The sequence below is a fragment of the Bos indicus x Bos taurus genome, chromosome 10 (genome assembly GCF_003369695.1).
Source record: "Bos indicus x Bos taurus breed Angus x Brahman F1 hybrid chromosome 10, Bos_hybrid_MaternalHap_v2.0, whole genome shotgun sequence".
Classification (NCBI taxonomy): Eukaryota; Metazoa; Chordata; class Mammalia; order Artiodactyla; family Bovidae; genus Bos; species Bos indicus x Bos taurus.
Window position 1 is genome coordinate 1,777,389 of NC_040085.1, and position 22,409 is coordinate 1,799,797.

The window sequence follows — 22,409 nt, forward strand, 5'->3', positions numbered from 1 at the left end:
TCCTGCAGGCAGCTCAGAGAGGCCAAAAAATAAAAAAATTTTAAATGTATCTATTTTTAAAACGTTAAGGACACTATGTGCCAGGACCTGTGCTAAGTATGTGACAAAGATTAACTCCCATGGTTTGTGCAAAACCCAGTGCTATTACTGTTAGTCCTACTTTACAGGCACAGAGAGGTTAATTATCCGCTCAAGGTCACACAGCTTACAAGAGGTGAAGTCAAGGTTCAAACCCAGGCAGTTTTGCCCAGAAGTCCTAGCTCTTAACCAGCGAGGACCTGCTGCCTCTCAGTTATTTTATCTAGCTCGGTTATTCAGAAATAAAACTGCTTCTGGAAATGCAAATGACTTATCTTGGAAGGAGGGATTTTAGCATCTGATAAACCAGCCTTGAGGGCTGTCTGGGGAGCCTGCTGGGCATGAAGCAGTCAGCAATTTGCATCGGGCTTCTACTGGGCTTTGGTTCTGCTCGCCTCTCCCAGCTTCCTCCCCGGTGGGCTCCTCCATCCCTCCCCTCGCATCGCCTCAGGGGCCTTCACATGGCTTTACTGTTGCCTCAGGTGTGTTTTCTCTTTACCAGTACAGCTGCAGCGTGGTGGCTAACTCAGTCTGGCCCAGAATGGCCCCAGTCTGCGTGGTGCTGTAGGGGAGGAGGGGACAGGGAGAAATGGGAAATCCGATTTCAAGAACAGCAGCAGCTCTAGGCCAAGACTGGCATACTGCCCTGGGCCTTACACAGAATCCTTGCAAAACTTCATCTCTTACATTGGCTAGTTCAATGGGCTTCGAGGTATTCAGGACCCAGGACTCTCACTATAAAACTGAATGTTCCTTCACACTTTACCAAAAACCCTTCTACAGTCCCAGTCTCCTTTGGCTTCCAACAGCAACCCTGGGAGGTCTTCCCAGCTCCCCAAAGGTCTTCAAAGCCACAGTTAGCTTGTCAGATGCTAAAACCCCAACTCCAAAGGGTGAGTCATTTGCATTTGTAAAGTGAGTTTCGTTTCAAAATAACTGGGGTTGGTAGAGCAGTCTGGATGGACAGAGCTGGGATTCTTTGTGCTTTAAACTCCATGTTAGTCCACTCCACTTCGTCTCTCTCAGGGGACCAGGACAAGACAGCTACACATGCAGTGCCTGGCTTTGATTCTTTGAGAACCAAAACCTGAATCCACGGACACACCTATGTGCCATCCTTTGGGCTCCAGAGCCAAAAATTGGCCTGTTTCTTCCCCCTAAGAAATAAACACCTAATTTCTCATCAGAGTGCCAAAAACTCAGGAAAGCTTCTGGTAACACGTGTGTTTCTAGTGATGTGAGTTTGGCATCTGTTTCTGAAACTGCTTCTGAAGCATGCTATTTCTAACAAAAAGACAGTGCTAGTTCCTAATTCATAAGCTAGAGTGAGGATTAAGTGAGGTAATAATGCAATGTTTCCTATTACAATGATTTTTTTTTTCTTTCCGAAATTACTATGCTTTCTGTATTGGACCAATGACAACAGTAGCTAAGAATTTGGGGCGTTTTAGACGTAGGGCTTTCGCTGGGCTAGAAATGATTCAGCCCCTTCTTAGTGTCCAAGAGATAACCGGATTGTCGAAGTCAGGCTGACGTCAGAGCAGGGAGGCTCCCCGCCCCCATTCGGCCCAGCAGGCAGAGCACAGCTTTAAAGGCTCTGTGGGTGTTCTGCTGGCATTTCCTCCAAATGCTAATGAGAAGCTCACAAATGTTAAACAGCAGGACCAAACTAGTTTCTGCTGCCCAGAGCAGCTGAGAAATATGGCCATCCTCTTCCCCAGATTTCCCAGGCCCTCCTTCTCTAACATTCCCACCAGCTGTGTTTAAACTGCCAGGAAATAAACTCATCTCTTTAGGCTCGTGTCCCTCAGTTGTTTTCCATAGGAAGTTCAAACACCCTCTGCTCTCCAAACCCCTTTCCTCTCCCTTACCAGCTTCCCAGTTGGGCTTTCTGCAGTTTTGCCAAGGCTTCCAGGCAAAGAGAAGCCTCGTAGCAGCCTCTTCCAAGCATAGGGACCTCCAGCCTTGGCCTTGCTTGAAGGCTACAGCTGCTTCTTAACCTTTAGCCGGTGGTGGAGCTTGGCCTGTGGCGCTACCGTGAGCTTTCACCTCCCTGATCGAGCACGCACGATAGTCTCAGTTCCTCCTCCGACATCCCTGACTGGTTTTGTAGGGTCATCTGTCTCGGCACCTGGTTACTTTGGGAAGCTGTGAGACCCTGAGCTGTTAGGAAGTGGCTTTGAGGTCTCTTCCGCTCACCCACATAGTCTGTCACATCTCTAGGACAAAGATATGGGTTGCACTCGGCTGGCTTGCAGAGTGGTGGTGTAGTTGCAAAGACCCCACGGACTGCAGCCTGCCAGGCTCCTCTATCCATGGACTTCCCAGGCAAGACTACTGGAGTGAGTTGCCATTTCCTTGTTGCAGCAAGAAAACCTTTAGATGGCCAGGGCTTATGGGATGATGTCTGAAAACAACATGATTTATTTACGATCAGTGGCAATAACTATAGCAGCAGTAAGAATCCCCGGCATAGGGTTAGTGCTGCCATGGTTTCCAAAGGACTTTTACTCACATTTTCTTATTTCACTATCACAACCACCCTGTGCGTTGAACAGCTATTTCATATAAGAGAAACCTGAGTAAAGTTTAAAAATAAAATAAAGTTAAAAAAAATATATATATATATATAAAAAAAGAGAGAAACCTGAGACAGAGACCTCACTATCTGCTTACTTTCTACTCTGTGGCCAGGAAGCACAAAGGACTTTGAGGCAAGTCTCCTACTCCAGCCAGTATACCCATTATGGTAAAGTAACTCTGCTAAAAAAAGATCTATTAATACATAGAATGTATGCAAATATTTACTGATCCTGTGCTTAGATTATGCTTCAGAATCGCAGTTCCCCATTTCTTAGATTCTTTTCAGCTCCATGGAAAATCTTTTCCCCTACATTGCTCCTTTTTCTGTTTTATAATTTTATTTGTTGGCTTATTGTTGGCTGTGCTGGGTCTTCCCGCGGTAAGGGCTTTTCTCTAGTTGCGGGGAGCGGGCGCTGCTTTCTAGCTCGGTGCACAGGCTTCTCATCGCAGCGGCTTCTCTTGCTCAGGAGCACGGGCTGCCGGGTGCTTGCGCTTCAGTAGTTGTGGTACTTGGGCTCCAGGGCACAGGCTCAGTAGTGGTGGTGCTCGGGCTTAGTTGCTCTGAGGCATGTGGCATCTTCCTGAACCACGGATCAAACCCGTGTCTTCTGTACTGGCAGGCAGATTCTTTACCACTGAGCTGCCAGGAAAGCCCTACTTTACTCCTTGAGTAAGTAAATATTAAAATCAGGGCAGGATAATCAAATTTAGTAGAGATTTTTAAAAACAATTATACCCTTTGCTGGTGAAAATGTGGATGGACATAGATACACCGCTAATGGGACTATATACATTGTTTCTGAAGGGTAATTTCATGATAATCATTAAAAGCTTTTAAAATAAACAAAAATTTTTTGATGTAGCAGATCTACCCATTTCTAAAAATATTTTTTCCTAAAGGAATAGTCTGAGACTGCAGAAAAAAAATGTACATATCAGAATATGTTTATCTGTTATTTAAAACACAGTAACAAAAACTTAAAGTAGTATGGATAGTCCATAACAGGCTAAAAAAGGAGTATACTGAGAAGATGAAACCATCTGTAGTAACCAAAAATGGTGCTAAGGAAGACTATTTAGACTTTGGGAAGATGTTCCTATGTTGATGAGTGGGGAAAACTAAGAAGAAAAAGAGTTAGGCAGTGTAATCTAATCTGGTTTTTGAAAAGATAGCTCTAACTAGAAAGACTGTAGATCCAATTGTTAAGAGCAGGTATCTGGATTCTTTCTTCCTCTTCCCCTTCCTTCCTCTCTCTCTCTCCCCTCCCTTCGTTTAATACAAAACGGCAATACCGTCTTTTTTTTTTTTTTTTTACAGTAAACTTAGTAAGCATGCGTAATCAGTAAAGCAAAGCATTTCTTCTTTAGATGAGACTATAAGAATGAGTCCCTACAAGAGGTGGGTGGAGCTCGTGGTAGACTGGAAGCGAACAGGGAACAACTAGTCTACGAAATTGCATTGCGAAACAACTGTATTCTGGGACTGAATGTCTTTTTTTTTTTTTTTTGCCAGTTTATCTAAAGAGGATATTGTAATAGATTCAAGGAAAGTCAGCAGTTAGTCTTCTTAAAATTGGGTTCTCAGTCCTGGTGATTAGACCTGATTCCTCCAGGCAGACACTAAAGCCCTCTCTGGAGTGGTCGTCTGTCCTTGGCACCGCCCTCTAGTCCCACAGACAGCCTGGAGCTGCCCCGCTCTGGACTCTTGCTCCCCACTCTTTCCGCCTTTTTTTTTTTTTTTTTTTTTACTCTTTCCGCTTATCTCTGAGGAATTAGTCTTCTTCAACTCATCCACCAGAGCTGGGTGAGGCGGGGGGGTGCTTTAGAAGCCCTCTGGCATGAGGAAGGGAGACCCTGAGGGTTGCCTCACCCAATCACTCAGCTCATCATCAGTGAAACCGAGGGGTCTGGATGGGAGTCAAAGGTTGGAGCCTTAAAGGAGGTCTCTCAGCTTCCCACATGCTTGCTAGACCCAAAGAAGTAAATCCAAATGATAGTATTTTCAGGCATTAGCAACCAACTACTGTTTAGGCTTATGATCTTTGGGATTTGGGGTTTTTTTTTCTTCTTTTTTTAACTTTTCAGATTTTTTTGTTTCTGTCAAACAATAAAATATTTTTTAAGGATAAATGTTGCAAGGCTTTTAAGCAGGGCTTTGGTGTGGTTGGACCTCATATCACTGGGAGGAATGTTAACAGAAATGCAGCCCTATCTTACCTTTCTGAAAAGGGATTATGCTGGAGCAGAGCTGGCATCCACATGTCTTGAAGAGCCAGGTGAAGGCATCCATGCCAGTGATTCCCTAAGGAGACAGGCACACGACAGGGCTGAGGCGGGAGAGCCGTGGTCATACCGCTTGGTGATTAGACAGTGGGATGGGCTGTGAGGTGCGGTACGGTCCTCTGTGGGCAGCATTTGCAGGAGTGACTCCTCCTTCTCCCATTTCCCTCCTCCTACAACTCCTGCCCGATTTAGTCTTTTATTTTGGTGCCAGCGAGGCCACCCCGTCAATTTCAGTGATGTGAAGATAGGCCGAGAAAGGATGGTTTGACCTTCAATGCTCTTAGGATGAAATCCAAGGTCTTTTTCATGGTTTCCCTGATAGTTCAGTTGGTAAAGAATCTGCCTGTAAGTCAGGAGACCCCGGTTCAATTCCTGGGTCAGGAAGATCCCCTGGAGAAGGGAAAGGCAACCCATTCCAGTATTCTGGCCTGGAGAATTCCATGGACTGTTTAGTCCATGGGGTCACAAAGTCGGACACGACTGAGCGACTTTCACATTCACTTTTCTTGGTAAACAGATGCCTTTCATAGGTGAATCTTGCCTACTTTTCTAGTTCTATCACGGGCCCCTTTCCTTCACATTCTGCTGGTTTCTACTACAGTGTTCCTCAAACTTACCACACTTTGATACTGTGCTTTCCCTCGGGGGCCTGTCTCTACCCCGTCATGCCTGGGGTAACAGAGAGAGACTGGATAACTGTCCACTCAACTCCATTTTCCCCTTCCTTGTGGGCACACAGCCTGCCTCGCAGCGAGCTGTGACCATGTGCCTGAGCTCTGGCCAATGGAATATAGAAATGATTGTGGGCCACTTTCAGGCCAGAGCTGTGGAAACTGAACATGAAGAATCCTTCCGGCTCTTTCCTTCTGCAGAGCCCTTGGAAGCCATGAGTTGAAGATGGCAGAACCCCAAGCTGGGAGAAGCCTGGCTCACTTACCCACACTTGAAGGAGAATCTTCCACCAAACGCAGACTTGGCTTTGGCCGTATGTAAGAAAGGAACGTCTATTTCAGTGAAATGTTAAGATTTGGAGATTTACCTGTTACAGGAGTTAGCCTCTCTGTAAATCATTTACCTAGGGAACTATTCATCCTTCAAAGCTCTTTTCAGATGACCCCGCCTTCAGGAAGCTTTTTCTGATGACCCCAGGAGAGAGTCATTCTTTCTCCAGTATCAAAGCCCTTCAACAATGCATCCCTCTCCCAGACCCCCCACCCTCAGACCTTGACTTGCAAGTCTCACTTCACATTTGAGCATCCACACAATGGAGGTGGAGATAGGGATCTTGGCAATCCTAGCTTCTAGCGGAGCGAGTGAAAGATAGTAGGTGAACAATATATAAGAACTCATCTATTCACAAGTATTTGTTGAACTCATTCTATTGTTCCAGCACTGAGAACACAGGAGTGGACAAAACAGATTAAAAATCTCTGTCCTCTGCATTTTAAAGGTTGACTTTCATAGTGCTTTAGATATTTGCCTTTCTGCATTTTAAGAAAAGTGATTTAAACTGGGACTCAAATAATAACATTTGAGATGTTATAGAGATAAGTATATCAGAAGCAGTTGCCAGCACTGGATAATGTTACTCTATAAATACTTTTTAAAATGCCACAAAGGAAAACAAAACAACTCTGTACTCATGGAGTTTACATTGCAGTGGGGGAGCTAGGTAATAAGTAAATACACGCAGAACAGCAATGTCGGGGATCCATGCCATGGAGGAAAATAAAACACGGAGGAAGGAGGGGGAGTATAGGATGGGGCCTTCTTAGAAGGTGCCCCTGGGAAGAGGGCATGTTAGCAAATACCTGGAGGAAGTGGGGACTGGAGCTATGTGGGTGTCTGAGGGAAAAGCAATCCAGGCACTGATACGGCAAGCGGGTGTGTGTGGCTGGAGCAGAATGAGTGGGGGAACAGAGAAGATGAAGTCAAGGGGGTTGTGTTTGGAGGGCGACGGGGGAGGGCGGATGTGTAAGGCTTGGACAGGCTTTGGTTTGTACTCAGAGGGAAGTGGGGAGCTACTTCAGTCTTTTACGTGAGGAAGTGATCTGAGCTGACACACAGCTTCACAGGTTCACTCTGGCCGCTGTGCTGAGAGAAGACTGTACAGAGGCATATGGGTAAAAGGCCAGAGATAAGTCACAAGGCCATTGCCATAATCCAGATAAAAGATAAAGGTCACCTTAACCAGGGTGGTATTTGGGGTATATTTTCAAGGTAGGGTTTGCTGATACAATGTGGGATATAAGAAGTCACAGATGATTCCAGGATTTCTTTCTTGCTCTATCTATTTACTTACAGCTGTGCTGAGTTTCACACACAGCAAGCGTGGGGGCTACTCTTCTTGCAGTATTCAGGCTTCTCCTCGTGGTGGCTTCTCTCGCGTGGAGCACAGGCTCTATGTGCATGGACTCAGCGGTTGCTCGGGCACAGGCTTAGTTGCTCCATGGCATGTGGGATCTTCCCGGACCAGGGATTGAACCGGTGTCCCCTGCATTGGCCAGTGGATTGTTAACCATTAGGCCACCAGGGAAGCGCACTCCAAGATTTTTGATCTGAGCAACTGGAGGGATGGCACTGCAATTTAAGGAGATGGGAAGACTATGAGAGAGTGAGGTGAGTTAGGAATTTAGTTTTGAACTTAGGTTTGACATGCCTATGGTCACGTCCAACTGGAGATAAGCAGTAGCTGAATGGATATGTGTCTAGAAAGGAGAAACCTGGGGTAGAGATACAAATTTGGGAGTTGTCAGCATAAAGATGGTATTTAAAACCATAGGATTAGATTAGATCACCCAAGGCAATAAGTGAATTTATTGAAATGAAGTCCAAGGACAAACTCAGGGGTCCTACTCCAGAATGCAGAATTGAGGAAGGTAAGTGAGAACCAGAAAAGAGTCAACCCCTTCTGAGTTGCCAGGGAGACAGGAGGAGAATCAAGGAGTGTTGCAGGAAGTCAAGGGAACATAGCATTTAAGGAAAGAAAGATCATTTATGCCAAACTCCTAGTCCAGTTGAGTAATATTAAGACTGAGAATTGACCAAAGGATTTACCATGTGAAGGTCATTCCTTATCTTGTCCTCAATGTTTCGTCAATGAACGAGTGAGTGAATGAATGTTAATGTTTCCTCCATCTATATTTGACCAGGACCCAAGAGTAGAGGGACTAAGTCTTTTTTCTCCGGAAAGAGTTTGATCAGCTTGATAAATGACTGTAGAAATGATGGAATGAAATGGCTTTTCCCTCAGTGTCTCGCCTACCCCAGTTCCCACTTTATTTCCTTAGAACTGTAGGAGGTGGGAAGCTGCATGGAGTTCCCAGCCCCTGAAAGCCAGCCTCTCTGGAATTGCCTGTGGTCATTTCTCTGTACTATTGCACACAGCCAGGTCATTTGGGCAGAAGAGTCAACAAAAATCAGAAGACAAACACTCTAGTCTACGTCACAAGGAAACATCTGCAGACTGACTTGAAGGCATGTAGTCAGGCCTCTGGGAAAAACCACATTCTTGAGATCCTTAACCTGTGGTACTGTTCAGTAAAAATATTTTCTTGGAAATTTTGACAATTCAAGGCATAGTTCCATAAAATCCTAATGAAAATTTAAGCTGAGGACAGCTGGCCTTTGATGCATTGGAAAAAGGAAGATTTCCCCCCTAGGGCAGTCATTCTGCAGTGGCTCCCATTTCATGAGAATTTACTGTGTACCAGGAACTGTGCTAACTGGACACAGAGCAAACCCGAGTCTTCACGAACAGCCTATAAGAATAGTACTATTATTACCTTCAGATTATAGATGTCATATATCACAGATGATTCAATGGAGGCTTGAAGGGGTCTCGTGGGACTGAGTATCTTCGCCAGTGAAGGACCCTCGGGAGTGACCTGTTCGCCATCAAGAGATCTTACTCCTGGACAGATGAGGAAGGCCCTGGTGCTGCTTCTAGAAGTCAGCTTTTCCTGGGAGGAAAAGAGGGCACAGCGGTGTGGCCCTGGGAAGCAGCATCCTGAGAGCTGGGGTACAGGTGGGGGGTATAAAGAAGACTCCTGAAAGAAAGGAAGGAAACAAAACACGGTCACAATTTATTTTATCCTAAGGTACTTTTCAACTAAAAAAAAAAAATTGACCCTATCATTTTTTCTTTCTTCCCCCCACAACATATGGCTTGTGGGTTCTTAGTTCTGTGACCAGGGATTGAACTGGGGCCATCAGCAGTGAGAGCACAGTCTTAACCACTGGACCACCAGAAAATTCCCTTGATTCCACTTTATAGGTAAGTGGAATGCCCTCTCCACTTAGAGAGGGTAAGTAGTAAAATTTATCCCAAGTCACATATACCTGGATGGTGAAAGACCAAATTTTGCCCTCAGGGTTATATGGTTTCAGAGGCTGAGCTCTTTCCACATTCCCAAAAGAACTCCAGACAATAACAATGAGAGGTTCCTAAGATGTGGGGCTACTGAAAGGCACCCATTAAAAAGAACTGTGTCACTCACTGGACAGCCTCTCCTAGCCCCTCTTGTCTGTGTGTGTGCTGGGAAGCAGTCCATTCCCGTTATTCAGGGAGCAATTACTCCATTCTGTGGTCCATTCAGGGCCATTTGCTTCTCCACCTTTTCAACCATTTATTTTCCTGCTCCTGGGAGCTCTGTCAGGGCAGAGGGCAGAGGCAGAATGCTAACCCTTTACTTAGGGAAATGTGGGGGAAATGTCTTCTTGGCCATATGGTTGAAACAACTGGCTAACGTGATATTTTAAAAAATAATTTTGTTTATGAGTTTATGGTTGTCCTAGGTCTTCGTTGCTGTTTGGCTTTTGTGGTTATTCTTTGTTGCAGCATGCAGGCTTCTCATCGTGGTGGCTTCTCTTGTTGCAGAGCACAGGCTCCAGGGCGCACCGGTTTCAGTAGCTGCGGCTCGTGGACTCCGTAGTCGCGGCTCCCAGGCTCTAAAGCACAGGCTCAATGGTTGTGGTGCACGGGCTTAGTTGCTCCGAGACACGTGGGATCTTCCTGGATCAGGGATCAAACCCGTGTCTTCTACATTGGCAGGCGGATTCCTTACCACTGAGCCACCGGGGAAGCCCCTAACATGACATTTTATACAATTTTGTCTGCCTGAATCATTTGGAACCCTATTAATTGGTCCCACGGTAGGTTCAGCAAGAGGCCATACTCAGAACACAGGGCCTTTATTAGACGTAAGCTCCATCCTAGAAACTCACAGGCCCACGATGGAGTGAGTTCAGTTTACATTTGTTCAGTTATGTTCAGGTGACATCACGGACAGCTGACTCACCAAACTGGTCTTCCAGAAAGAACCATGGACTCCCAGGGCTCAAGACGCTCAAGAGGCGTCCTGGACTCATCAGCCTGCCCCTGATCCTCGTAGGGAATTGCCTCTCCAACCTGCAGGACACACGCCCTGGTCCTTTGCTGCAAGTCCTACAGTGACGTGGCCTTAACCTCACCAGGCAGCCCTAGGGACTGGGGCTGTTTTTGTTTGTTTGTTTTGATTTGGCCTCACCTGACAGCTGGTGGGGATCTTAGCTCCCCGACCAGAGACTGAACCCCAGCCATAGCAGTGAAAGAGCCGAGTCTAACCGATGGACTGCCAGAGAATCACACCTGTTACAAAACCTCTTTCTACACTGAGCTGAAGTCAGTTCCCCACTGTGGCTCCTGTTTCTGCTCTCTGGACCTACTCAGAGCATGTCTAATCCTCTCCTACATGCTAACTCTTCAAGACAGCGCTCATGTTTCTCTTCTCTGCTCCTCCACTGCCCACGAGTTTAACTGAATTATAGTAAGCTTATTTTACCTTTTTAAAGCAAGTAAAAAGTAAGACATTAGCAATATAATGAAGGTGCTGTGCTCCATCCCAGTCTCTTACTCCGCCTCATGTCCTGTTAGGAATTCTGCACACAAACCTATAAATATGTGCTGAGTCGCTGTCTGACTTTATGTGACCTCATGGACGGCAGCCTGTCAGGCTCCTCTGTCCATGAGATTCTCCAGACAAGAATACTGGAATGGGTTACCACGCCCTTCTCCAGGGGATCTTCCCAACCCTGGGATCGAATTCCGCGTCTCTTACATCTCCTGCATTGGCAGGCAGGTTCTTTAACACTAGCGCCACTGGGAAGCCCTGCTTGTAAATATAAATGTTTATATAATTCTTTGGACTCTGGGCTCTCAATACAGAAAAGCCTCTGGCGGGAGCAGTGCCTAATAGAAGAAAGCAGAAGGCACAAACTCATGTTTCCATGTGATGGACATTTACAATCCATGACTACCGCTGCGTGACTGTGGGCAGTTTGTTCAACCTTAATTCAGTTTCCTCGTCTGTAAAATGGGAATAATAGTTATTGCATGTTTTTTTTTTTTTTTTTTTTTACATTCGGGGGATTAGACTGGGCTCCTGAATCATTTACACGTGGTACTTTAAGTAGCTGTTACAACTGTTTTCTCCCTCCCACTTCACAGACGGGGAAGAGCGCCTAGAAGGGGTGAGAGGTTTGTGAGGTTTATGAGGGGTCGCAGCTAGTTAACAGCAGAGCGGAAACTTAAACACAGATCCCTGATGACTCCGGCAGGCCCGGACCCCTGCCTGCTCCCCATCGTGTTGGCGGGGGCCCGCAGACGTCCATCCTGCCAGTGCAGACCTCATCCCACAGCGCTGACGACACTGGGAGGCCTCTACCAAGTACCCAACATAACTGCAGCGAGCCCGGGCCTTGGCTGTTTGCCCTTTAGGAAGGGCGGGGGATGGGGGTGGACAACGCCGGTTCCGCAGGAGTAATTCAAAGTTAAAGGCGGTTTTCGGCCTTGCGCAGGCGCGGCGATCCCACGACGAGAGTGTTCCCAACCTTTCGAAGATTACAGCACAGTTTCTACGCGGCGGGTGCACCTCGGGCGTCGGGCCGGGGCGGGGCCCCGGACTCCAGGTCTCGGAACCGCCGGGCGGAGCAGTGCGTTCCGGCCCCTGGGCGTGGCCCCGCGCAGGTGCGGCGAGAGGCTTGAGTTTCACTGAAACTTATCCGGTTCTCGGGAGGCGTGCGCGCAGGCTCCAATCAGGGGCAGGCGGGAGGGTGGCTTCCTACCCCTGCCGAGCGGCGAGGGGGACTCAGTTTCGGGGCTGTGGTGGCGCCGGGCTCCCCGTCCGCCCGGCGTCGGCGCTGCTGGAAGGATGCGAAGCCCGAGCACGGCGTGGCTGCTCGGGGGCGTCCTCCTGCTGGCGGCCTCTGGCTCCTGCAACCGCACCGTCCCAGGTGAGAGGCTCGGACCGGAGCGGTCGTGCTGCTCGGGAGCGGGGGTCTCGGGCGCCGTGGGCGGGAGGCGGACGCCGGGTGGATGCGCGAAGGGTGAGTGCGACCGTCGCCTCCTCCTCCCCGCACTCGGCGGCTCAGCTCCCGGCTTCGGAGCGGGGGTCTCCGGGGCCCCAGCTGGGACCACCAGCAGGGGCTGAAGCCTGGGGAGGCGAGCGGAAGAGAGCGGGGTGCTCGCGTCTACAGAGGCCCCGGGGGGCTGAGTCCCTCGGGCCCCCCCGTTTAGGTTTCTTTGCAAACACTAGTCATTAAGGAGCTTTCGCACACTTTTCAGATTCTTTCCTGTCTAGTCCTGCGCGACCTGCGGAGTTAGCGGGTTGAGAGCGGGATGGAGCCCGCGGCCTGGGAACTTTCTGAGTCGCTTTCTGAGCCTCCTGCAACTTTTGGAGGCCCCTCTTTGGGGTCGGGCCTCGTCATTCAACCCGCCTCCCCTTCTCCGGGGCCGCCAGCTCCTCTGGGACGGTTCGTGGCCCGAGTGGGGAAGCCAGGGCCGGGCCCCGTTGGTTCTTCGGGTGCCAGGCGCTCGCCCCGGGTTGTAGGCCAGTCGAACAGGTGAACGAATGGAACTTCTTGAACCCTGCTTTTCATTCGACCAGGTGACCTCTGGGCCCCGGGTTTCCCGGCCCTTCCGCGCCACACTGGCTGGCTGCCACAGGTCCGAAGGCCCGAGGCTGCCCGCCCCGGGCACGGAAGTACCCGGGAGCCGTCCCTGGGGGCGCGCAGGTACCAGCTTGTGCGCCGCAGCCGGTGCCCGGGGGGGTGCTCGGACTTGTCAGGAGGGAGGGGGAATCTCCAGGGCTGAGCTGCTCTCCCAGGGCGTGGGCGCTCTTAGGCCGGGTATTGCCTTCAGTTCAGTTCAGTCGCTCAGTCGTGTCCAACTCTTTGCGACTCCATGGACTGCAGCACGCCAGGCTTCCCTGTCCACCAACTCCCGGGGCCTACTCAAACTCATACTGTGATGCTAACAGATGGCGAGCCTTAAAAGGGAAGTTTTTGTTTCCCTGCGAAATTTGTAGACCTGTTGTTAAGACAGGTTCTCACTTTTATCCTCTTCATGAAGACAGTGTGAAAGAGCAAATCTCTGTGAATTTGAATCAGAAGAATGTGATTCTTTTCCTTCTGCAGTTACAGAAAAGGGTAGTATTATGGTGGATACTTCAAAAACTACACCCCTGGTACACATTTTATTGTCAGCGTTAGAATAAAGATATTTATTTCCTGGAAGTACCGAAACTGTGATGAATACATGTCCCTTTACCGTTCTGTTTTTAAACTTACAAACTTAAAATTTAGGAGCAAGGTTTAGTATGTATAGACATCTTCTGTAAAATGTGAGGATGTGGATTCCTCTATTTTATGATCCAGACAATTCCAATAGGAAGCTTGCCTGAGTGTTTGGCTTGCTCTTGTTTACAAAGTGAGGGGCAGGAGCTGGGAGGATTTCTGAAGTATAAGGCGGACTTCATTTAACAACACGACAGATAGCAAGTTACTTGTTAAACAGAACTATTCACTATTGCACTTTTTCCCCTTCCACATACTTTTATTCCTTTGCAGGGTAACTGCTAAAGGGTCAGTTCAGTAACAGTGAGACTTTAGGTGGATGGAGCTTTCTTCACAACTTGAAACTAAGCTGATTTTAATTAAGAAACATGGCATCACCAGTGTTTCTGAACTTCAGCACCTGTCTTTGCTCACCCCCTTCAGTCTGGCCCTCTTGTATCCCCCTCAGTTTGCAGCAAGACGCATCCTAGACTTTTCTTCCCAAAGGTTTTTCCCCCAAACACTGCCTTATGGAAGGGAACTCAGCCTAGAGAGTAACCTTATCATTTCACAGATGGGGGCCGCTGAATTGAGGGGGAGAGGCAAGGAAAACTGTCCATCATACCCCTGCTTTCTTTTCTATCACAAGAGTGTGTATGTTAGTGGCTCGGCTCTTTGTGACCCCAAGGACTGTAGCCCTCCAGGTTCCTCTGTCCATGGAATTCTCCAGGCAAGAATACTGGAGAGGGTAGCTGTTCCCTTTTCTGGAGGATCTTTCTGACCCAGGGATAGAACCCCGGTCTCCTGCATTGCAGGTGGATTCTTTACCATCTGAGTGATGGATAGTTATTTCTGTAAATAGTTTTATCTCTCCCCCAACTGGATCACATACTCCAGGAGGCCAGGGACCCCTAATGGCACCTCCATCACCACGGTTCAACACATCTCTTTCCCTAAAGGACCTCAGTAAATAGTGAATGAAAAATGAAGTAAAGGGACTGGCCCAGAGTTACCTGGCAGTTGATGGCAGTTTGGCATTTAAGTTGGCTTTTTTCAGGTACTTAATTCTTTCCACTGTGTCACAAGTCTAAGAAGTCCCCTGTAAAGCAGTCATTCCATTTTTCTTTTGGACATTGAAACTTGTGTTCCCTTTGTAATTGGTCATTAATGACACAAGCCGTATGTGATTACTGTAAAGGAAAAATAAGTCCAAAAAGGAGGCGGCATTAATTAAATCACCCTCATTACCCAAAGCATTGCTAACATTTTGGTTTCTAGCCTTTCTAATGCTTTCATACATCCACGCACAAAATATGTATTCATAAATAGAGAAACAATTTTGTACACCTATGTGTTTATATAAACATCAGTCAGTTGTCATTGCTCAGTCACTAGGCTAGGTCCGACTCTTTGCAGCTCCTCTGTCCTCTAATATCTCTTGGAGTTTGCCCAAATTCATGTCCACTGAGTTGGTGATGCTACCTAACCATCTCATCCTCTGCTGCCCCCTTCTCATTTTGCCCTCAGTCTTTCCCAGCATCAGGGTCTTTTCCAATGAGTAAAAGTAAACATCAGTAGTGAGTAAACATCAATGACCAAACATTAGTAGCATGTTAGTAAATATAAAACATTTTTAATGAATCTAAAATGTTACCAGTGGATGTATAATAATTTTTAACTGGTCCTCTGTTGATAGGCTCAGGGGCTATTTTCCATGTTTTGTAATAAGAGAGGACACTGCAATGAACGTGAAGATGGGACCTTAAATTTGTGTTTGGTCACCTGCCTGACCTTGTAGTTACTAATTAATTTTGATAGGTGATGTTTTAGTGAAGTGCGTGTTTGACTTTCTTACGGTTTTATTAGCTGGGCAAATGTTGAGAGGAAAACAGTTCATCCTGAAAGAATACAAGAAATTTGCCTAAAGTGTCCCTAGAGAGGGTACCAAGTAATGGAAGCTTTTCTTTTTTGATCTAGGCTCCCAAAGTTCAGAGCAAAAGGATATTTGAGGGTGAGGAGGATAATAGGGGAAAGAACACAAGAGGAGAGTTTAAACAAATAAAGTAGCTACTCTATACCTGCTTATGTTGGTGGGGGGTGGGCCACAGGAGGAAGCTTAATATAGCAAAGAGCAGGGAACGTTTTTTAAAGTTAAAAGTGCAAATCAAAAAGGTTAAAAGTGCAACATCCCCGTTCTCTCCCTTCTTCACTCACAACAGACTTCTTTATGCAGAAATGCATGTGTTCCCTGCAGTAAGGAAGGCTCATACTCTACATGCTGTCCTACAGGTTGTTTTTTTGTTTTTCTGCAGGTTTTTTTAACCTATATGATCTAGTCATGGTCAATATAGGAAAATCTGCCCATACTTCTGTAGGGGGCACATTATTCATTGTGTAAATGCCATAAATTATTGAACTCGCCTTTTTTGTTTTTCGATGGACATTGAAACTATCATTTTTGTCTTACCATGGTAAATAACATTCTAGTAAATATTCTTGTACATAGACTATTTTTGTGTACTTTAGCTAGTATACATGCAGAACAAATTCCTAGCAGAAAGTCAGTGGGTCATAGGGCAAGCACACTTAAAATTTTTGATATTTTGCCAAATTGCCCTTCGAATAGATTACACCAGTTTACACGCCTCTGAAAAAGCAATCCAAATGACACAGAAGGGTGTAAAGGTAAAAAAAAGTAAAGTTCTCCCCTCCCCACCTATTTTACTCTAGAGATGGCCAGAGTCTATGGTGTAGTGGGTGTTTTCCTAGACTTCAGATTTGTTGACAAATTATAATTTTGTTATATAGATGGAAGCATATTATTCCACCAGGTGCTTTTTCAGTTGACACTATATTGTGACTGTCATTGCATTTCAGTGTTTATTAAGTAGCTCATCTTCACCCTGTAAAATAGAAAAGATGTTGTCTGGTTTACAGATGGGTTATAGAGTTAGAAGCTGGGATGGCACCATTCTAGACAAGTTCTGTGAGTTGAGGACCCTGTGTGAGGTAGAAGCCTGTGCCCTGTGCTTCAGGGCACTTTGAGCAGCAGCTCGACATTTACCAGTGTTAGTGCTGAGTAGTTCTAGCGCTGCTCAGTCACACCAACTGGCATGCTGGTTATGTGCTCTGCCACTGGGTCGATGGACACAGCTAATATGAATGGCGTTTTAGAGTGCAGTCATTCAGGGTTCTATGTGCGAATATTCTCAGGAAATCTTTCTTCCTCACTCTTTGAATCCTTCCCTTTTTGTAGTATTTCTGGTTAATTCCCCCCCCTCCCCCCGCTGCGCGCCCCTTTATTTTAGTATCCTTACATAAAATAGTTTTTTATTTCTTTGCATGAACTTTTGTGACCTGGTGTATGTTTTTTTTTTATGGAAAATTCTAGACACATGAAGATAGAATGTTGCAGTGAATCCCTGGTACCCCTCAGTCAGCTTTAGTAATCACACCTCAGCCTATTTCCTGCCTTCCATCATTCTTTAACAGGTTTATTAAGATGTAACCTGCAAACCATACAGTTCACCTGTTCAAAGTCTACAATTCAATGCCTTTTAGACTATTCACAGATAATCTACCCATCGTCACAATCAACTTTAGAATATTTTTTTACCCTATAAGAACACTCCACCCTATTCCTTAGCCATCATCCCCCCAGTTTGCCCCATTCCCCAGCTCCTGGCAACCACTCATCTGTTAAAGTCTGTGGATTTGCCTATTCAGAACATTTATTATAAATGGACTCCTACAACACATACTCCTGAGGCTTCTTTCAAAAGCATAATCTTTTCAAGCCTCACCTGTGTTGTAGCATGTATCGGTACTTCGTTTCCTTTTATTGCTAAATCATGTTCCATTGTAGGCATAGACCACATTTTGTTTATCCATTCATCAGGTGATGGACATCTGGGTTATTTCTCCTTTGGGGCTCTAATGAACATTCTGTTCTTTTTTTTTTTTCCAAGCTCCTGATAATACTCCTTTATTCTTTTAAAATTTTTATTGGGGTATAGTTGATTTACAATGTTTCTTAGCTTCTGCTGAACAGGAAAGTGAATCGGTTATACATATGCATATATCTACTCGTTTTTTAGATTCTCTTCCCAAACAGGCCATTATAGAGTATTGAGTAGAGTTCCCTGTGCTATACAGTAGGTTCTTATTACTTTTCTATTTTATATATAGGAGTATTCTTTCTAAAATATGATTTTTAATGTTCATCTTTTTTCCTAATGCTGATCTCATTCTGGTTCCATAGTTTTGCCTTTCCTTCTCTAGGGGATCTTCCCAACTCTGAGATGGAACCCGGGTCTCCTGCATTGCAGGCAGATTCTTTACCATCTGAGCCCCCAGGGAAGCCTTTGATTGTGTAGCTAATTTACGTGGTGTGCTTCATGGTCAAGAAAACCATCACCTGAATTGATTACATGGAGCAAGCACTAGCATCAAGTTGGAGAGAGAGATTCTTTGTGAAGCTTAACTTTGCTTTATATATGAGATTACATATCTATGTATGCTCTTTAGAGCTGCTTCTAAGTCACTTCAATTGTGTCCAACTCTGTGCACCCCATAGACGGTAGCCCACCAGGCTCCCCCGTCCCTGGGATTCTCCAGGCAAGAACACTGGAGTGGGTTGCCATTTCCTTCTCCAATGAACATTCTGTTCTTAACATTCCTGTACAGGTTTCTGTGTTTTCCTGTGTCCTGGGTGTATACTTAGGAGTAGGAATTGCTGGGTTATAGGGCAATTCTGTAGTGAACCGTTCGAGGAACTGCCAGATGGTTTTGCACAGTGACTGTCCCACTTTACCTTTCCACCAGCCATGTCTTAGGTAGAAGAGGAAAAAATGATGACAACACATACAAGTTATCAGATAAGCTTGTGAGTAGGTTGAACATCTTTCCTGGTATAAACGTGTCATGGTGAAGGGCTGCTCTTCCCCAGAAATAAAGTCGGGGCCTTCTGTGTCTTTACATTGCCCCTCACTTTGTTCCGCAGGTCGATGGACACTTGGTTGGGGCAGGATGTAGGCTGGCCATGCCATTCATTCGTGATTTCTAAAGTTTAATTCATAATTTGGGGATGAAAGTGGAAGTTGTTAAAGCTTAGCATATTACTTGCTTAAATGTCAGAATACAAATTTGTCTGAACAGAAATCATGTACCCAGCTGCCCAGTGACCTTGAGGTCAGAAGGCTTGCTGCCCGCTCTTCCCCATGGGCAGGTCTCCAGGAAGCCCTCAGAGAAGCGGGAGACCCGTGCCCTGTCTGAGGCTGTCCTTGTATCTAGAGAGACAGTGTGTCTGAGCTCCTGGGAACCTCGCTGTGTTGAACTTTGGGCTAAGGAGTGATGGGCCAGGCTGAGTTGTCTTGCAGCACAAATGAGACAGATGGCCATTATGAGAACAGTTGGAGACTAATGAGTGTGGACAGTTTGTAGAACTAAATGACATACTGTCAGTTTTTTCCAGGATTCATAGAAATCATTGTTATGTTGTACACATACTTCATAACCCTCCCATTAAAAAAAAAACACCCAGTGTAAACACACACACACACACACACACACACACACACACACACAGCAGGGGGACTTCCCTAGTGGTCCGAAAGTTTAGACTTCATCTTTGAACGCAGGTGGTGCAGGTTTGATCCCTGGTCAGGGCGCGAAGATCCCATGTGCCACATGGCCAAGAAACCGAAACATAAAATGAAGCAATATTGTAACAAATTCAGTAAAGACTTAAAAAATAGAAAATTAGGATTTAAAAAAATAACAACAGCAGGCACATAAATCCAGACCATAGAAATCCCAATAATCCCACCACCCATCAAAAGCCCCCGGAAGCATTCTGGGTGTCCCTCCTCCTGTCTTCTTTCTCTTCCTTCACACAGTGCGGGAAACTTTCTTCATCTACACTGCCCTGGAGAAAGGCAGGCCCGCCTAACACTGTCCTCTCGGGCTTCCGCCCGTTCTTGCTCAGTCGTTTCGCTTCTGCTGCTTTTTCTGCTCAGCTGCTGTCCTCCTTTTCTACTCTGCCCGAGCTTTCCGGTGGTAACTGAAGTGCTGGGCACCATCTTGCCCGTGACCTTCCCACCGGCCGTTCTTTCTCTGAAGCGCTTGTGTTTGGACAAGCCAGCATCTCTGTGGAAACACTGATTTCTGTAATGACCCTTGTCCGCCTTGCCTTTCTTGTGCAGGAAACAAGTCTAAAGGAAGAAGCTTCATTGGTAACGTGGATAACTCACCTGTGGTCGCTGGCAGAGGCGTGACAGTGAAACCAGGCTTTTCCGTGGATGAGTTTTCTACCTCCGTCCTCACTGGAAAGCTAACTACTGTCTTTCTTCCAGTTGTCTACACGATCGTATTCGTGGTTGGTTTGCCAAGCAATGGCATGGCCCTGTGGGTCTTTCTTTTCCGAACAAAGAAGAAGCACCCCGCTGTGATTTACATGGCCAACCTGGCCTTGGCCGACCTCCTGTCGGTTACGTGGTTCCCTTTGAAGATCGCTTATCACATCCATGGCAACAACTGGATTTACGGGGAGTCTCTTTGCAAGGTGCTCATTGGCTTTTTCTACGGCAACATGTACTGCTCCATCCTCTTCATGACCTGCCTTAGCGTGCAGAGATACTGGGTCATCGTGAACCCCATGGTGCACCCCAAGAAGCAGGCAAACATTGCCATCGGCGTCTCTCTGGGAATATGGCTGCTCATTCTGCTGCTTACCATCCCCTTGTACGTCGTGAAGCAGACCTCCTACATCCGGGCCCTTAACATCACGACCTGTCACGACGTTTTGCCGGAGGAGGTGCTGGTGGGAGACATGTTCAATTACTTCCTGTCTCTGGCCATCGGAGTCTTTCTATTCCCAGCCTTCCTCACGGCCTCGGCCTATGTGCTCATGATCCGGACCCTCCAGTCTTCTGCCATGGATGAGAGCTCAGGAAAGAAGAGGCGGAGGGCCATCAAGCTCATTGTCACCGTCCTGGCCATGTACCTGATCTGCTTCACTCCCAGTAACCTTCTGCTCGTGGTGCACTACTTCCTGATTAAGACCCGGGGCCAGAGTCACGTCTACGCCCTGTACATCGTGGCCCTCTGCCTCTCCACCCTCAACAGCTGCATCGACCCCTTTGTCTATTACTTCATTTCACAGGACTTCAGGGATCACGCCAAGAACGCCCTTCTCTGCCGGAGCGTCCGTACTGTAAAGCGGATGCAGGTATCCCTCTCGTCAAAGAAATTCTCGGGGAAATCCAGCTCTTACTCTTCAAGTTCAACCAGTGTCAAAGGCTCCTACTGAGTGGCCCGGTTCCTCAGTGGAAGTTCTGCTGGAGGTTTTGGAGCCTGCTTACCATTCCGGAGATGCTTCTGTTGTTTCTTAACCAAGTAGGTTTCACCACATACCATGTATATGCAGCACCTCTCAGGGTTGCTGGAAGCTTCCCTGTTTGCATGAGGAAAGTCCCCCAAATTCACGAGGAATGTCAGTTTCAGAATTTCTCTACTCAGGGGCTCCCAGAAATGGAACTGATCGAAGCAGACTTTTCAGATGGTGCAGAAAAGACAGAAACCCCATGATATGCAGAGACTAGTCTTGGCGTGAAGGCTTAAGTTTTTAGCTGCAACTATGTCTCTTTTACATCTGGGGTGGGTCCAGCTGTATTAGGGCTTCAGGGCCCTCAGAGAAGATCAGTACAGTTGACTGGCTATACAGATGAGGAAACTAAAGAGGTGGGGGAGCTGCCCCAAGTCAGGTTTCCAACCAACGGCAACAAGTTTGAATGGTGGGGTTCTTGTACCACTTTGTCAAAATCATTGTGTATCTTGTTTGAAAATGTAGACTTATTGTACTCAGGAATCAGAGCTCAGAGTCTGGGGCAGGGCCCAGGAACCTGCATTTTAACAAGTCTTTCTTATACTCCAGTGTTTGGGAACCTTTGGTCTGGGTACTGCTTCCACTTGACAAGGAGCCATGGCAATTTTTGAAAAATAAAGCAAAACAGAACATTTTGTGTCTCTTTCCCATCCAGTTCAGAACAAAGTCTGTTCATTGACTTATTGGGACTTCCAGTCATTTCTTTATTAATGCTTTGAGCTTTTGTATGTATCATTATCACTTCAAGGAAAATACGAGCATGTTAAATGTGCAAAAGCTAATTTTGTGTCTTTACTGACTTCAGTGAAATCTTCAGGTTGTCTGAATAGTAGATTTTTTTCACAATTAAGAGTTTACCACTTAGTATTTTTAAAAATTATTGTTGGACTATTTATTGCCAGTTTTGTTGACTTTTTGTCAAACATGAAATGATAAAGCCGTCTCTTGAGTTTGAACCACATCTGTTTGGAAAAGAACACTAAAATAGAGATGATTTGCAATGTATTTTAAGAGGTACTTGACTCCAAGCTGACTTTATGCAACTGTTGTATTTGTGACCTTTTAAAATAATTGTTTTACTGTATGATTGATTTATAAATAACACATGACTTTTATTTTTTATGACTTATCTCTGAATTGTGTGGTTTTTGCTTTCATTTTTGTTTTCGAGGAAGGGAGAGTAGGGAAACAAAGGTATCACACTTCTAAGAAGAAATGAAAGTGATTCTCACACCTTATTTTTATGTAAAGAGGATCATATTGTACACATTGCCCTGTAATAATTATTTTTCTTTTAACTACATTTTAGAATTCACATGTCTGCATCTATGGATTGACCTCCATTTTTAAAGAATACAAGCTACTTACTATTTGGGGTGTATTGTGAGGTTTTAGGCATCTGGTCATTTGCATACCTATGGCTCCTGGAGTTGTTTCTCTCTCCCTCTCTTTTTTCCTCTGTTAAGACAGTGCCACACAGAACATCTGT

At 46.1% G+C, this 22,409-nt stretch overlaps 1 protein-coding gene and 1 pseudogene across 1 annotated transcript; both read left to right on the forward strand.

Moving 5' to 3' along the window:
- LOC113899292 overlaps window positions 1-11,968 on the forward strand; it is a 47,548-nt pseudogene extending 35,580 nt beyond the window's left edge.
- Window positions 11,902-22,045, forward strand: F2RL1 (F2R like trypsin receptor 1). The gene is made up of 2 exons (XM_027552916.1): window positions 11,902-12,216; window positions 19,740-22,045. The coding sequence occupies exons 1-2, from the start codon at window positions 12,135-12,137 to the stop codon at window positions 20,843-20,845; spliced, it is 1,188 nt and encodes a 395-aa protein (XP_027408717.1). The 5' UTR covers window positions 11,902-12,134; the 3' UTR covers window positions 20,846-22,045.
- Window positions 22,046-22,409: the final 364 nt, after the last annotated feature.

Coding starts and splice junctions, on each gene's coding strand:
- F2RL1 (XM_027552916.1), top strand. CDS start 12,135: ATGCGAAGCCCGAGCACGGCGTGGCTGCTCGGGGGCGTCCTCCTGCTG. Junction 12,217..19,739: donor CTGCAACCGCACCGTCCCAG/GTGAGAGGCTCG, acceptor TTTCTTGTGCAG/GAAACAAGTCTAAAGGAAGA.